This window comes from Lithohypha guttulata (assembly GCF_036872675.1).
Source record: "Lithohypha guttulata strain CCFEE 5908 chromosome Unknown scaffold_1, whole genome shotgun sequence".
Lineage (NCBI taxonomy): Eukaryota > Fungi > Ascomycota > Eurotiomycetes > Chaetothyriales > Trichomeriaceae > Lithohypha > Lithohypha guttulata.
This window is the reverse complement of record NW_027042750.1, coordinates 1,373,767-1,390,768: the sequence shown is the minus strand read 5'-3', so window position 1 is coordinate 1,390,768 and position 17,002 is coordinate 1,373,767. Positions and strand designations below refer to the sequence as shown.

The following is a 17,002-nucleotide window of genomic DNA, read 5'->3' as shown; positions in this document are numbered from 1 at the left end:
AAGGTGTATGATAGGATACGACAAAGAGTTCAACCCTCAGCGTGGGTCAGCCATGGCCCTCGATAAGCCTGCAGGAACAGGTCATACACAGTCTGTCTCCCGAGACAGTAACAATATCTATATCGGGGCATCCTCCCACCTACATTCTGCCGTAAAGCTCCAACCTCCGTGCACAATCGGCGAGTACAGTATCCTTGAAGCAGGTGTCACACTGCTCCCAGGCTGTACTTTAGGTTCACACAGCAAAGTCTGCGCAGGTATCACCCTACCACCTGGCTCAGCAGTTCCAGATTGGACAGTGGTGTATGGAATGAATGGTCAGATCAAGAGGAAAAGACAAGCCACTCCTGCTGAGGATACAAGATTGGAGGGACTAGCGAGAGAACGACAGACAATCGAAGCATTGCTCAAAGCGAATGTTACCAAGACTTTGAGCAGCTCTGGAGGAGGATCCAGAAGCAAACGAGAAACTATCATCAGAACAGAGACCATAAAAGAATGAAACATCCTAGAAGGTAACTTCGTTCGACGCTACAAGAGCTAGACATCTACGGCTTGGTCGACACACCACCGTCAAAAACATCAACGACCTCGGTTTGGGGAGTGCCAAACCTAGATTCGTTCTCTTCCTCTGTAAAGTTCGAAAGTCGTCGAAGTTGGGCATAAGTGGCCATATCAATCCTGGCACTCAGTGGTCCAGATTGCAGCTCAGCTCCAGCCAGGCCGTTGGCCAACTTTTGTGACGCAAGCAACGTAGCATCACCCAAGCCCTCGTCTTTCCGACCTACGAACATCCAGCATGGTGCGAAAATATTTTCTTTTCCTGCCTCGACGCAGGCGTCGCAATATAATTCCATCATCTTGTTCAGTTGAGCTTCTCCTGGTGAACAGATCCCTAGCCAGACGAGGATATTGACTAACGTGAAGTAGAATCGGCGACTTCCATGGCTCATGAACGACACTCTCTTGCGGTCTTCATCTGTGACGCCCATCTGTACTGCCTCCTTTGTGCCCATGATAGGGTAATACCAAGGTCGGAGGGTAGGAGGTATTGGATGCTTCGGTGACGAACGAATTTGTTCATATGATGAGCTCGGTGGAGGCGCATAATACCAGCCATTGCCATCTCTGGTTGGCAGCTTCACTGTCGAGAATGATTTCACCTGCTTTCCCTCCCATAAATTCTGTGTATTCCTCTCCACGTCGATTTCGCCCAAGGCCAGTCCGTCCTCCGCAAACACAACCTTCGGTGGCTGCGACAAACAATCAAAATACTTGCTATAGTCTTCATCCAGCTCAAGTGTGAATCCAGCTTTCAGCAAAGCCGCTCTCGCCACACTCACAGGCTGCAGACTCGCCATACCTCCACCAACCTCAAGATTATTCCGCAAATTTCGAAACCTCTCAGAAGTCTCATCCCACCTCCCCTCCGACGAATCGTCCATCAACTCCTCCGTAAACCCAAAAACACCCCCCTCCTTCAAAACATGCCACACCTGTCCATACACCCCCTCCAAACTCGGCGCATGACACGTCGCCTCACACCCCATAACAGCATCAAACCAACCCCCGGGAAACCTCTCATCCAGCCTCATAAAATCCCCTCTAATAAACGTACACAGATGCCCCATCCCCTCCAACATCGTCAACTCAATCGCTCTATCCACCTGCCACTGATTAATCGTCACCCCCACGACCTCACACCCAACCAGCCGCGCCACCTCTCTCGCCGGCGCCCCAATCCCACATCCCACATCGAGAACTCTCATCCCGCGCTTCAGGCCCATCACGACCGCGAGCCGGTGGACGTAGTTGCGCAGACTGTGGCTGATGCTGTCGCCGGGCGCAAAGGGCGTCCAGTGGAAGTGCTGGGACCAGCCGAACTCGTAGCGGCGGCTGACGATGTTGTAGTAGTCGTTTGAGTGGGAGACGGCTGTGGCGCGGACTTGGGTGCGTTCGGCTTCGGTGACGGGGAAAATGTGGGTTTTGAGCTTGGTTTTGGAGGGAGAGGAAGTATCTTGTTGGTCGTGTGGCTTGGTGTTATCTTTGGTTTTGCTGCTGTTGTTGTTGTCTTGGGAAAAGGCGCTGAAGCGGGATGTATATGAGGATGCTGCTGGTTTTAGACCATCGAGAAATACTTGTGCATTTGTAGGTTGTGGTTGTTGTTGTTGTTGTTGTTGTTGAGGCATTGTGAGCTCGTTCGTCAATCAGTCAGTGTAACGCTCAAGGAACACCCTGCAAATTGACGGTTGGAAATGGCAAGTCAGGGCTGTGAGTAGATAGACACTCGAAAGACAGAAAGCTAAAAGGTCCCGCAACGACCTGTCTTGAAAGAAATGTTTTCATTTCGCGTTATGTGGATGTATGAGTGTGAATGTCTCGAGATGATATAGTGCAAATGTTTAGGGTATGTCGAGAACAATATCAAGTCTCACGGTCTGTGCTGACTGACTCTTTGCACCACGACGATAGGACACTCCTATTGAGGCTAAGATAACGTTCCATATAGGTCGTGTAACTCAAATCAGCGATAACGTACTTAGTTTAGCGAGGGAAATAATCAAAAAGTAAAGCTGCAAGATATAACCTTTTTCAAAATGCATCAATGAACATCTTATTTCTCATTCTCATGCTCGTGTCTATCCTCTAAACCTGCGAGCTTTTGTCATGTACTGCCTAAACCATGTTCTACCGATGCATTCATAGTACCAACGCACATTCATCATCCCGTCATACTTACGCGTCGCTTTTCATATGTCGGATCGTGGAATGCCTGAAAGCTGTTTGATGTGTTGCAGCAATCAGGTCGAAAAGAACAAAGAGCAAAACAGCCACTTTACAACTTGTCGTAGTAGTTCTCGTAGCCTGGGACTTCTGGCTTGAGACCCTTTCTCTTTCGCATAGCCTCGACAACTGCTCCGGGCACACTGGTCTTAACAATAGGTGAACCACCTGGGAGGATCTGCCAGTGGTCGAAGACGGATTGTGGGAAAGCCTGGCCACCAGTGGCGGCTCTAAGATCGGCATTGAAGCCGAAGGATTCCATGACGGGCAGATATGCCTTGACAGTGAATAATGGAGTTCCTACACGCTGCTCCTCGTAGAATACGTGACCTCTCTTCCTAGTAAGGACACCATAGATTCCACCCATGGCTTGTTCTGGAACTTGGATCTCGACCAAGTAGACAGGCTCAAGTAAACCAGGGTCAGCAAGAAGTGTAGAAGCGTAGAGCACACGTCTGGCTGTTGGGATAATTTGACCACCACCTCTGTGGATGGCGTCGGCGTGAAGTGTGACATCCATGACGTTGAATCGAACGGATCGCATTGGCTCTTCGGCGATTGGACCTTCTCGTGTAGCCCACTGGAAACCGGAGACGAAAGAATCCTTGATTTCACTGAGGTACTGAACAGCCTTTGTCTGGTCGATAAGCAAGTTAGCGCCAGTAGTGTCTGGACCGAAAGCCCAGATCTTTCGGGCATCGGTAACATCCCAGCCGTGGTCATCAGCGAGCACTCGAGCTCGTGCTTTGAAGTCATCTCTTGGGGCGATCTTGCCATTCTCGATGTCTTTTGAGACCTCCTCACCGAGAGGTTCGGCAATGACGTACAATCGATTGTGCTTGTTAGGAGATTTCGACAAAGCTGTCATGCTGGACTTGCCACCAACAGTCTCTCGGTACTGAACGACTGGGTCAGAAATCTTGAGAGGTACACCAGCGTGGTCTTCCTCAAGATCCTTCAAGCAAATTTCCAAATGAAGCTCACCGGCACCAGCGACGATGTGTTCACCAGTTTCGGAGATGGATGTCAAGACACAAGGATCAGACTTGGACAGACGCTTGAGACCTTCGACCAACTTGGGAAGATCAGCAGCATTCTTAACCTCGACTGAGCGTCGCACGACAGGCGATACTGAGAACTTCATAACCTTCAAGTTGTGTGCAGTCTCGGAGGTAGTGAGAGTACCAGACTTGAGCAGGAACTGATCAACACCAACAAGACCGACGATGTTACCAGCTGGCACATCATCAATTGGCTCGGTCATTCGACCCATCATGAGAACAGTTCGCTGAATGGCCTTGATGAACAAATCCTCCTTCTTACCGGGAACGTAGTTGGGGCCCTGAATGCGAACCTTGAGACCAGATCGAACAGTACCAGAGAAGACACGGCCAAAGGCGTAGAATCGGCCCTTGTCCGAGGTTGGCACCATCTTGGAGACGTACAACATGAGAGTAGCGTTAGGGTTGCAGTCTCGGATACCAACAGCGGCTTCGTCATCAGGAGGACCCTCGTAGAGAGTCTCCATTCGGTACTTTTGAGCGGTGACAGGAGATGGCAAGTGAATGACCATCATCTCCATGAGGGCATCAGCAGCTGGCAAGAACTTTCGCATGATAGCCTTGAGGAGACCCTTGCCAGTAGCTTCTTTCTCCTCGGTGGTAAGCTTGACGTCGATCTTACCGCAGATATTCAGCAGTTCGTCGTTCTTACCCTTCATGAATGCGTCGAATATTCTGAAGATAGGATCAAGGATAAATTGGTTGAAGGCACGCTCGACGCCCTCGTCGGCAGTCTTTGTCCATTTCTTGGTCTTTGGGTTGAAGAAATTGTCACCCCAAAGGCGGTCCATCATCTTCTTCTTGTCAACACCAAACTTCTTAGCATACTTGACAGCGAATTGTCGGATTGTGAAAGCCCAGCCGTGGAGACCGGAACCGAAAGCAACAGTACCATTGTATGGGTAGACTTGGACATCACCAAGAGCCTTGTCGAAGTAGGTGGCGATGATGACATTGACGGATTCGATGGTTCGTGAAAAGGACTGGTAAAGATCCTCCTTCTCGACCTGCAACTCGAGGAGAGCCCGGTCAACCTTGTTGATAATGACGACAGGCTTGACTCGCTCACCGAGAGCTTGTCGCAGCACGGTCTCAGTCTGCACGCAGACACCTTCGATGGTATCGACGACAACGAGAGCACCATCGGTAGTTCGTAGAGCAGCGGTAACCTCGGAAGAGAAATCGACGTGACCAGGCGAATCGATCAAGTTGATCAAGAAATCGTTACCCTCGACCTTCTGGGGAATGTCCTTAAGATCTTCCTCGTCTGGCAAGTGGGCATATAGAGAGATGGCGGTCGACTTGATTGTGATACCTCGCTCTTGCTCATCTTGTCGCGTATCGGTGAATCGACTAGCACATTATCAGAGTCTATCTCTTTCTCTTTTCGGATATTCCACTTACGCTTCACCAGCCTTGGCGGCGGAAATGATACCAGCACGCTGAACAAGCGAGTCGGTAAGGGTAGATTTTCCATGGTCGACGTGAGCGATAACACTCTGCGATATTGTTAGAAATTTGCTGCTTCCGCGGCCTCGAGGTGGAGTCGATGGCATACCATGTTACGGATATTGGCTGTCACAGGTTAGCAACGTCGACTTCGACCTCGAAGGTATTGCTTACCAGGCTTCTTCATAAGAACATGAATCTCGTCGACGGTGAAGTTCACCATGATGGGCGACTATTGGTGATGTACTAGACTTGAACCTGGTAGGGCGCTCTCTTGAGCTTGAAGGTAGAAAGAGCCACAGAAAGGGCGGGCTTTAAGGATACAAGAGTCGAGTATACGACTCGAAATGCGAGGACGCCTGCTTTTGTTCGTCGCAGACGAAAATGAAAGTCGGCGGTGAGAAGGGAAGGGTTAAGATCAAAAATCGTCTGGATGGAAAGAATTAGCAAGCACTTCGCTGCCCCTCATTACTCCACGCGATCAGTGCGACTTGACGATCGTGGTTAGCGTGAGAGGCGTCTTGGCATTTTCTGGTTGGCAAGTGTTTTTGGCCTCTCTAGTGTTGACTCATATTGGTACGAGCAGGAGTCATTGTTGTGTTTCACATACTTTACGCCTTACTCTCTATCGTTCACATTTGATCTGGACATCCACCCCGAGCTTGAGATGTGTATATCTGTGCAGTACTGCAGTAAAATTGAACATTGCCGCACCACCCCTCAAGACCATGCCACGGGAGGCCAACGTGTTGCATACACATGGTGGAGTGACCTTCAAGCTCATCGAATAAATTTGTACATTGCAATGAAACACTACACTACCATAACTTGACACTCCCATGGGAGTCTGACTCTGGCATGACTCTATCCTGGAACCTCAACGCCACGCTAATAGACTGGAGCTAACACTTTCGCTACTGTACAGAAGTGCCAGCAGTCAACCAGATCCCAAAATGCGACTGTAAGAATCCTCTATCTCCTTAGCCACCTCCAATAAACTTACTATGATGACTGAATGTGTGACGTGTGGCAACCGCTCTCTATTCAACCCAATCCACTCCAATGATGGCGTCGCCTCCCCAAGGTCCCTCAGCTGTGGGGTATCGATAATCGGTGGCTCTAGGGCAATGTACTCGTACTTAGACTGTGGCATGTGTACTACCGCCGTGATCTTCTCCTGACCTTCTGCTTCGCTTTTTGGTTCTGCTGTGATCTTGATGGCAGATGGGGCTAGAGGTTTGGACATTTTCTGTGCCAAAGTTCGTGAGTGGCTATCCCACATGCGGCGAATCGTGCTGATGCGCGAGTAATTCCAACCAATGTCAACCTTACCTTGAAACGTGCTTGAGAACACATATTCAATGACATTAGACCGTGCTTGTTGCCATGTTTGCATCGACGCTACCAATCGGGGCACTTTCAAGATTGTTCCTCCTCGAGCGGATGTTGCCCGGTCAATGACCTCTGTAACTGATACCTCGCCTAGCGCCTTTGCATTTGGTCTACTCATCGTTGAGAGTGCCAGTCGGACTTGGCCAAGACTCATTCCTAAACCACTATGAGTCTTGTCGTCAATTTCGTTGACTGCAAACCGAGCCTGCACGTCAACAGCTTCGAGCTTCAGAGTTGTTTCGTCGAAGAAGGATGACGTGAAGACTCCAGCATCGATGGCTCGCAAGGTAATGACCACATCAACGTGTAAGCGAGGTGCATGGCCGGGTCGTTGTACGTCTTGCTTGGATGCCACTTCGAGTTCGGATGGCGATTTCCACGTGCTTGACGGCATGACCGATTTACGTCGCAGATATCTGTCGAGCTCGTGTATGTTCGCCTCAAAAGCTTCCTGCTTCTCCTGCACTAGACGTTCAAATGCTTGAACAATGGACAGTCCTTGAGCTGCGGCAGCAGTGGTACAGAATACCTGCACTTTGCCACCGTCCAGAATGCCCACAAGTCGATCACTTGCTCTGCCCTGTCGTACATTATAGATCAAAAACTCAAAGGAGGATATATCCGCCACTGCGAATGGCTGGTAGTCAAAGACGGCCTTTGCTCGGAGATGTTCAAATCCCACAGATCCTTGTACCAATGGTGCTTGTAGTTTTTCTTCCACCATCGGCCAACGAATGGCTGTACGCACACGCACTCGTTGCAGTTCCACAAACCCACTCATACGGCCATGACTGTCGATGCCAATCTTGTCAAAACCTACGCATAAATTCTGTTCAGCATCGGATGTCTTCTTAGAGGAAGCCCACAGTTTCTCTATTGCAAAATCCGATTTGCCGATACTCTGACCAAAGTCAACCTGGAGGTTGACCTCTTGAATAGAGACAATGGCATGCCACGGAAGTACAGCTGTGGTGGTAACTTCCTGGAATCTCTGTATGGCAGGTCCTTGTAACGTGTCTTCTCTAACTACAGGCTTAGATTCTCGGTTGCCGGCACGGAGCTCTGTAGGATACCAAATCTCTCGAAAGAGTAAAAAGTCCTGCATTTGTTTAGCGTTGAGGTAAGCTTTCATAGGACTGACGTTAAGGATGGCAGAAATGCCGCTTTTGTTGCTGAAATGCTTGCTATTCATAAGCGAGACTGCAATAGACTTTACCGTAAAGCTAGCGGTGGACTCTCGGGAATAGACATGCTGTACAGAAGCTTCCAGGTCGTTGAACGTTGTCATCAACGAGAAGAAGCGTTCCTGGTCCTTGGCTTGGACGGTGTTGACAACCACGAAGATCTCTTCGAATTGCGCAGTGGCAGAGACTCGAGCTATCGGCTGACATGTAAGGCTGAATTCTTGTCTCTGAACCAGAAGTTCTGCGTTCAGCTTCACTTTCCCTAGAACAGCTGTGGGATCCGCAGCTTGCTGATTGGGCCCGATGCTTTTGTCCTTCGGCGATTCAGCGTCTTGAGTGTCTTTCTTGGCGGATTGGCTATTGTCCTGTCCCATGAGGTTCTTGATGCTCCGGGAAATCTCCAAGACTAAGGGAACGACAGACGGAGCGAGAGTGTTCGAGGAAGCTGCAACACGCACTTCAGTACTAAGCATAGGGTCTTGCGCGCCGTCATCGGAATACTCGACCTGGAATGCAACTCCAGGCGCTCTCAATGTTGCATCTTCTCCTGTTGAGCTTTGTACCGCTTGGCCATATCGTCCGGCTCTTGACCTTTTCGAGCCTTTCAAGAAACCAAAAGCAGATTCCTGCTCATGTGATGCCTCCCTAGCTGGTGAGATGGTTACTTCTGCTCCAACGAAGTCTGCAAAAACAAGCAGATGTGCCAGGCGCTTGTTGCCTAGCAGCTTGGGCAGCTGTGTTTGCGAAGAGCTTGCCTCATCTTTTCCAGCGAACGTTTTCAGACTACGAAGCTCAGAGCTTGCTAGAGCAAGTGATTCCTGAATTGCAGCCGCAGGTAGTATAAAGTTCGAGGCTAGCTTGACGTCAAGGAGTTTTCCAGCCGCTTTGAAAGCGAACTTTCGAGTAGTGTTGGCTCGAGCATACGCAGCATTGAACACCATCTCAGGAAGGAGAGCTGAGTTAGCCGTACGATCGAACGGATCACTCCCGTTGGGGACTAATTGGAGCTGCAAATTCCTGATTGACAACCTCGCTGAAGCTTCTCTCTGTGTGCGCAGGTCGATCTTAGTCACTGTGAGAGCCATATTCTCAGCAGGCCGTATAGGAGATTGCTTGCTGTTGCTGCTGATCAGCCACTGCAGACAGATGGCATTGAGTTCGACAACGAACGTGGAACTTAAAAGGCCTGATGCTTCCTCTTCCTTGATCGCATTCTCTGGTTCTTGGCTGCGCTCTTGCATGGTTGGTGCAGCCAAAGTAAGTCGACGTAAGGGTTTGAGCTTCTTAGCATCCTCGGCAGCTGCAAGAGTCTTGATTCGCGCTTGCAGAAATGTCATTAGATCAACAGAGAGTAGGGCTGTTTCTGCAAAAAGATCCACATTGATGCCATTACTTGTGAGATGGAAATTTTGTACCTCTACTCCGTCCTCACCAATCTCGGTAAGGCCGGAGATGCGAACACCAGTATGGATGTGGCCGAAATTCTCTGTGGCTTTGCCTACACGGTCGATACTAGTCGAGAATTGTCGTAAGTTGACTTCAAAGTGCGGCTTCTGATACAACATACCATCGGCCTCACGCAGATTTCCTATCCTCAACGAAGTAGAATCGAGTCTCATGTTGAGATCGACCAAATAGTCTTGGTCAGGCCTGAGGGCAGGTGCTCTACAGCGAACACCGATGCCCTCAAACACAAGATAGCCATGATACTGTACAGTTCTTTCCCGGGATGTGGTCAGACCTGCCTCTGGAGCGGACATTGTGGATTCATGCTTCGCAACACCGCCGTTCACGCTCTCTTTTATGCTTGCAACTGAAGCTTTTATTCGATTCACATACTCGATGGTCTGGTTTCTGTATGCTGCATCAAAGCATGCTCGCACAGCAGAAGCTTCTAATAACATCCGATCTATTGCAACACGAGCGTCAACCCCGATGCGGTCTGGACGTATTGCAACTGCAATAGTGGCGCTGAGAGGTGGCATCTTAAGAACTGATTTTGATACTTTGGTGTCAGTGGTGGGGTTTTGAAAAGAGTGATAATTTTCCTTAACATCCAGATTCACAGAAAATCTTTTTGCGTTAAATGGTACAACGGATGTTCTTGCCACTTTGCCAGCAATGCTGTATTTGAGGTAGGCCATCAGGTCGAACTGCATGAGGTAGTCGTCCAGGAACAGTGCCACGTGAGGCTGCACTTTCCTAGCATTACGATCATTGCCAGGTTTGACGTCTTGCTGTGTAGGCGCAGACTTATCTGCCAGGGTCTTCATGAGACGCTTTACCTCAACTACTTCAGCTTTGAAGATAATTTCAACGAGCTGCAGGAGGCCCAAGATGTCTTCCTTTACATGGAGCCGAAGCTTACGACATGTGGCTGCGGAGTGCAGTACAATCGTGCCACCTGAGGAACTCTTATCGATCTGTGTGCTTAAATGGATTGTTGGCGCACTGACTTTGCAGCCCAGGATGCTCTTGCTCTTGCTCTTGCTCTTGCTTCGTAATCTAAACCGGCCAGAAGCGGCACTCAAAACAACTGAAGTGTTCATCTTCTTCATGTCCTCGAATCCAAGACTCACAGACGCTCTAAAGCGTTCCACCCCGGTAACAAGACGCAGGTTGATGGTTTGTATGTCAATCGACGCGGCATCGGCGCCAATTACTACCGAAAGGTCAATGACATCGTCGCGCACACCCTGTTCAGCGGAGCCCTCGGAGCCAGTGATAGTCTCCTTAGTCTGGTAGGATTGTGAGAGCTCGACGATTCGTTCCGCTAGCTTGATCAATTCCCAGTTCAGGTGACAACCCATCGTCCCACAGTACGCCTGCACAATCCTGCTCGATCGATGTTGACTTCCGAAAGACCATGACTTTTTTGTCTCCTGAGACAGCTTCTCAGAGAAATTGAGATCGAGGCTTTGGATGAACAACTGACTCTGATCAGGCCCTGGATCTAAAGTCAAAGCTGCGCGTCCTAGCAACACTTCTACCTCTACGTTGATGGGATACTGAGACTGCCCTGACACCTGCCTCGAGGGACCGAATACTGCTTGGACCAGTGCATTATCGTCTTGCCCTGCGTTCTCCCAAGTCTTCCACTTGTCGAAAGAAGCCAAAATATGCTTCCTAACCTGGACTCTGTCCTCATTCAAACAGCTGCTGGAACACCCATAAGACTGGTCTCCTCGACTGATCTGGCTCGCCAGAAGGAGCCGCAGTCGTATGACCATTTTCCAGGAATCGTGTAGTCTGATGTGGTCCTCAGCGGTTCGCAATACGTTGACAGCTCTTATCATGAAGGAGGGGTCCTGATATGTCTGTATTGATGTCAAATGATACAACAAATGTTGAGTTCTTTCTCCAAGGTCGATCTGCGACATCTGCTCGACGGCCTTCTCAACCAGTGCTTCACTCCGTCGTATCAGCTCGGCCAATTTATCGACGTTTTCTCCAGCTGTAATAAATTCAAGGTTATTGATATGTGTTCGTGCCCGAACTTCTTCTTTTAAACTAAGCCATAATCCAAGACCTGCTAACACTACCTCAGCTTCAGATGCGAATTGGTCAATATGAGGACGGATTTCGGAGACTTTGACATTCAGCTTCCGAAGACTTGCATAGATCGAAATGCGTGGCTGCAGATCTTTAGCATGAGTCGAAGGAGCGAGACGGACAGTAACACGGGTGTCATCCAACCTGAAGTCATACTGATCGAAGCTTATGTCGGTGTCGGTGGCCTCGTGTGGATTGATCAGACGAAGGTGTGAGGCTGGTAATCTGAAGGACATGTCGTCAACCTTACCAACGTGCGTCGCTGTAAGCTTCTTGATATTAGATATGACCTGTATCTGTAAGTCGTCTAGAATTGACTCGGGATGCTGTGGGGAGATCTCATTCAACAGTGTTACGACGGATTGGATAAGACTAGGCGTGAAGACTCCAACAATACCGTCAACCAGATTGCAGAAAATTCCATCGTGTCCAAAATCCTCCTGTGTGGTAGGAAACTCCTCAGTCTGCAGGTCTTCTTGAAACCCGTCGTCGTCACTGCAGGCAGACGTGTCTAAGTGAGGTAGGTGTTCTTGGTCAGGTTGGACATCCTGCAACGGGAAATGTGGTCTGATCCAAGGAGATGATACCGAATGCTTCAAGGAGGGAGTAAGAAAAGCTGTATGCGGACGAAGTTGATGGTGCCTGAAATCATCCATGTATGAATTAGTATCCCTCGAGATCTGATTGAGCCGATTGTCAAGAGGGTTCAGTGCTAAGAAGGAGCTAGACTGAGATTTGGGGCTTTGGCCCTGCGCCGAGACAGCTGTTCCGAGAAGTGTGACAGGCTGAGGCATGGTTGGTAACGGCATAGCAGGTGGCTGACGACTCCAGCTCGTCGAAAATTGATCGTGCTCAAGCTGATGGTGCTTGTGCAGCAAGAATTCGGCTCGGCGAGTTCTTGAGTCGTGCATGCGCACATGCTGCTGTTGAAGTGCTCTGTTGTGTGAGAAACCTGGTTTGCGATCGAGTACAGCGAGCTTCAACGAAGACCGAATACAGGCATGTGTAGGAACTGCTTTCTCTGGCGATTCGCGATGGCGGTATGCTGTAGCGCTATCGACCGCAGCTAGCAAGATCATCGGCGAATCGACCTTGACATACTTTGAAAAGTGTTGGTTTGCCCAGTCGTTGAGCTCTACCGTAGTGCCAGAGATTGAGAGCAGAAAAGCTGTATCACTTGACACTATCCATGTTCGTAATCCTGCTGCACGCATTCGTAGGAATGTAATATCTGGGATCAGTACCACCTCAGCCTGTGGCAAGGCATTCTCGTCGTCGTCCATGGTAAAAACAAACGACATGATCGAGGTGAGCAAGATTCGAATGAAATCGGTTGTGCATTCACCGCCAATCTCACCAACATCAAAATCCCAATTGCACAGATACGTGGGTTCTGCAGGCGGGGCGCCGAAGAGCCTATGGCCATAAACCGAGATACCGTCAATGAACAATTGGCAACCAGTAGCATCCCTTTTGAACTTCCCTTCGCTCCACATACTTTTCTCGATGGAAACTTCGACGGGGCTCGTATTGACCTGTAGGTCCATATAGTAGTTCGTGAACCGCATGTCGGCGTCGATTTGCAACACATCGACACGTAAATCCTCGTTGCCATGGTAAATGCTTGCTGGCATTACGGCCACTGCACGGTCGGTTCGAACGCTGAGAATTACATCGAGATCGTTTTGCTTCTTTACAGGGGCTTTCCGCTCTTCCTCTCCTCGTTTGTGTCTGTCCAGTCTCGATTGGTGTTCTTCTAGTGTGCTGAAATGAATGGTATCCCCAAAGTAATTCTCCTTCACGTTCATGAAAAAGCGTATAAGATATCCCTGCAAGTTGAATCTTGGATTGCCGCCATGAATCGACATGAAAAGAGAATCTGTGAGCTTGGGACTAGTCGTGCTATAGTAATTGTACGAGCCATCCAAATGGAGCGTCTTAAGAGTAGCCATGTTCTCATTGTGCCCGAAGTTGTGCAAGGTGTGCCATACTGGTGTCTTCAGTGTCAAGCTTGCATCTTGGCCATCACCTTTGAACTTGACAGTGCCTTGTGCGGGAGAGTAGTACTGCATAGGAATGTCGACTTGTCCAACCAGACGAGCGAACCCTAGCACAAGGAAAGTATTTTCTTCGAAATCACATGGGTTATCGATGATGTTCTGGTCGTTTGCGTTCAGGAACAGGTTCAGATCCAGGAATTTGATGCCGATCACATACTTGAACGGCACGAAGGTCATGTAGTCCGACTTCTGTCCTGCTGTGAAATCAGATATGAGATCTAACAGGAGAAAGGTGTGGTCGCGAAGGAGGAACAGATCCATGTTTTTGTTCGTTATGTCAAAGCGCCAGGTATGTAGTTGGTTCCATCCAAGAGGATTTGACAAATCAGCTGACACATCCTGATTTTTGCATTCCCAGAGCGTTGCATGGTTTACACTAGAAGTCGCCTTCGTGTTTCGCAAATTCAGCTGCAGACCATTGCGATAGCCATCAAAGCCAGGAAATATATCCATCGTATACCGTACTTTGGAGTGAGCGCCAGCAGCAATGGCAATCCAGCCAAAAGACCTGATGTCAGGGCCTAGCCTTCGCTTGGTAGATCGGCGGAAGCGAAAGTGCCTCCTTTGTTGTTGTTGTCTTCGCAGTGCTGCAGCATCTCTTACTGCGGTCGCTCGACCACGCCAACGCCAGTCTTTTGAATCTTCCCGTGTTGGGACACGAAGTGTCATCTCCTTCTTGATATCAACAGTAATGTTCATGACAGTGCTTAAACGAGGGTCACCTGCTAAAAGGTCATCTTTTGGTTGGGCAGTATTATAGCCAGCTGGAAGGAATACGTTCTGGAGCTCAATCCGAAGCCGATCAGACCACGGCCCGTAGTTGACCAGGCCGCCATAAACCTCAAGATGCATACCATATTCAGGAGGTGGAAGGCCATTCAGCTCAGCAGCGAGACCTGAGGTCGGTGCTGTCAAATGTTCTGGATGAACTTCACCAGGTGTATCCCAGTAAAAATTGAAGTGCACGTGAGGACAATCGAGGATAGTAGAAAAACGGGCATATTCGACGCTGAGCCAGGCATGATGGTCATCACCTTCGTCTTCATCCATGTAACGATCGAGGCCCTGCCAGTCCTGGCTGTCAGGTCGAGCATCGGTGAAAGCAGCATAAGTCTGCTCATCTTCTTTGGGCACATATGCATCATGCAAGCTGGAAACAGAACGGCGGAAGTGAGGAATCAGGTTGCGCAAGCCACGCGACCAGGTCTTCCGCTTCTTGTTTAGATTTAAGGTAGGGCGCCACCATGGCCGTCGCTTGAGAACGGCCTCATGGCCAGCAATAACGCGCTCGGCAGCTGCCATCTGAGGAAGATGGAAATCCGGATTTGGCTTCATCTGGACGACAGGATGCTCAATGTCAAAGTCGAAGATCTGCCTGTAGAGATCAGCAGGACCGGAAGCGCCGGCATCGATGTGGCCTTTGGCTCTATCGAAGGTAGTCACTATAATGGCCTTTGTATGCTCATTGCCGAGTGATACAGCACCTCGAGCACACTCAATTCCGACAGGGAAGAATCGCAGTATGAAAGAATAGAAGGAACTAACGTCTGTCTCTGCCGGAGCTGCTTCGCTGTTTATTGAATGCTCGTCGGAGTCTCGTGGAGAGGTTGATCGCGAGTCCTTGGAGGAAGGTTCTTGAAAGTCTTCTTTGGCGTCCAGCTTCTCTTCGAGGATGGACGCATCCTTTTCGAGGACGACCTTTGCATGTTGTCTAAGTTTGGCTGCCACAGTCTGTGAGAGAGCGTTGGCGGTTGACTGACCTCCTACTGAAGTACTGCTGCTTGCTCTGACATCGACGTCTTGGATGATAGCATCGTAAACAGGAGTACGATTGTAGATGAACCACTCTAATCCTGTGATAGAGACGACAATCCTGGATTCAGGCTCGTTTCGATTGTACTCAGGTAACGAGGTTTCGCTCCCCGTTTCCGAGCTATTCTTGTAGGCCTTCTCGTCTTGCTCTCGATTTTTAATAGCAGATTTACACAAGGCAATCTGCTTTGTGACTCGCAGCCAATACCTCCACGTGAGATGACCATTATGGATGTAGACGGACTCGTTCTCACCGTGATAGCGCACGCCCTTGAAGAAAATACGGCCACCGAGAAGGCTAATCTGTAGAGACTGAATATCGAGGTAGACTCTGAATTTGTGCCATGAATAAGCCCGTAGACCATAGGAAATGGCGGACGCGAAGAGCCTGTTCAGATAGAAGAGAAACCAGAGGACGAGTATGGCAGAAGTCAGCAGCTCAATGAACCAGGTCCTGGGCAAAGTTAGCCTCTGTATAGCGGTAGCGTATCAGTCTGCAAAGCAAGAACTTGCCAGTTAAAAGTCGGATTTGAGCCTAGGGACTCAGATGTCAACCCATTCAAGCCCGCCATGAGGATTGCGCACTCCCCGAGATGCCTCGTTCATCTCTACGATCACCTCTTGTACTCATATAGGGAGTCGCGCGGAGTTGACAGCCACATTACTGTCTTATTGGGCAGGGTCGACCGCGTATTGATCTTGCAATCGCAGCTGCCACAGGTCACGAACCGCGCCTGCCAGTTAGACACTTCCGCTTTGGCAACGCGAGCCACGGTTAATTTGCGGCTGAATTTAGGCGTATACACATGATCTGTGTTGCAGTGACGCCTGAGGTTCCTATCGCCTGTCGAGAATGGCCCACCGTGCAAACGTGCTGGAACAATCCATCTGCCTGCAAACATACAAGTCTCCAATCCCTCCATGACTACGATGCCGTTGAGGTGATACCTACATGCGCTGGTAATACGGATCTCAGGTTCAAGTCCACCCGTGAAGCGAAAGATCGAGGTGGAATACGTTCCCACAGAATTCAATACTGGCAGCAGGATGTGGCAGTAACTGTATTTAACTGTTTCTATCCAGGTCCAACGAGTTCACTCTGTATTGAATCCTAGCACACACAGGCCAACATGGCGGGCACAGGCACGCGATTTGCCAAAGTGATCATCGTGTTAGCTGGTGTTGCTGCGCTGGTCGCAACCATCATCTCTTTCGTTGCCATATGGCTACAGACCAAAAACTATCGCAAACCCTTACTACAGCGACATGTTATTCGTATACTCCTCATGGTGCCAATTTACTCGGCGGCATCATGGGCGTCCGTGGAATCGCAAACAGCCGCCTTCTATCTCGATCCTTTGAGGGACATCTACGAAGCCTTTACGATATACACCTTCCTCCAGCTCCTGATCAACTTCCTTGGTGGTGAACGATCACTCATAATTATGATGCATGGACGGGCTCCCAAATCACACCCGTGGCCTCTCAACCATTGTTTCTCCAAGGTCGATATTTCAGATCCACATACTTTTTTGACCATCAAGAGAGGGATTCTTCAATATGCCTACTTGAAACCTATCCTGGCAGTGTCTACAATAATTATGAAATCAACAGGTACATACCAAGAGGGCTATATTGGTCTCACATCTGGGTACTTCTGGTCAGGCTTGCTCTACAACGTGAGCATTACCCTATGTCTATACGCCCT

The 17,002-nt window shown here is 49.4% G+C and overlaps 3 protein-coding genes across 3 annotated transcripts; all 3 read right to left on the bottom strand.

The window, feature by feature from the left end:
• Window positions 1-548: 548 nt before the first annotated feature.
• On the bottom strand, window positions 549-2,189 carry ERG6_2 (Delta(24)-sterol C-methyltransferase; the record flags this gene model as incomplete). The annotated part of the gene is made up of 1 exon (XM_064894891.1): window positions 549-2,189. The coding sequence occupies one exon, from the start codon at window positions 2,187-2,189 to the stop codon at window positions 549-551; it is 1,641 nt and encodes a 546-aa protein (XP_064757578.1).
• A 647-nt stretch (window positions 2,190-2,836) lies between these two features.
• On the bottom strand, window positions 2,837-5,517 carry EFT2 (translation elongation factor 2; the record flags this gene model as incomplete). Its single annotated transcript, XM_064894890.1, has 4 exons — window positions 2,837-5,198; window positions 5,250-5,344; window positions 5,404-5,420; window positions 5,469-5,517. The coding sequence occupies 4 exons, from the start codon at window positions 5,515-5,517 to the stop codon at window positions 2,837-2,839; spliced, it is 2,523 nt and encodes an 840-aa protein (XP_064757577.1).
• A 714-nt stretch (window positions 5,518-6,231) lies between these two features.
• On the bottom strand, window positions 6,232-15,866 carry CSF1 (Macrophage colony-stimulating factor 1 receptor; the record flags this gene model as incomplete). The annotated part of the gene is made up of 2 exons (XM_064894889.1): window positions 6,232-15,748; window positions 15,808-15,866. 2 exons carry the CDS (start codon window positions 15,864-15,866, stop codon window positions 6,232-6,234), a joined length of 9,576 nt encoding a protein of 3,191 aa, XP_064757576.1.
• Window positions 15,867-17,002: the final 1,136 nt, after the last annotated feature.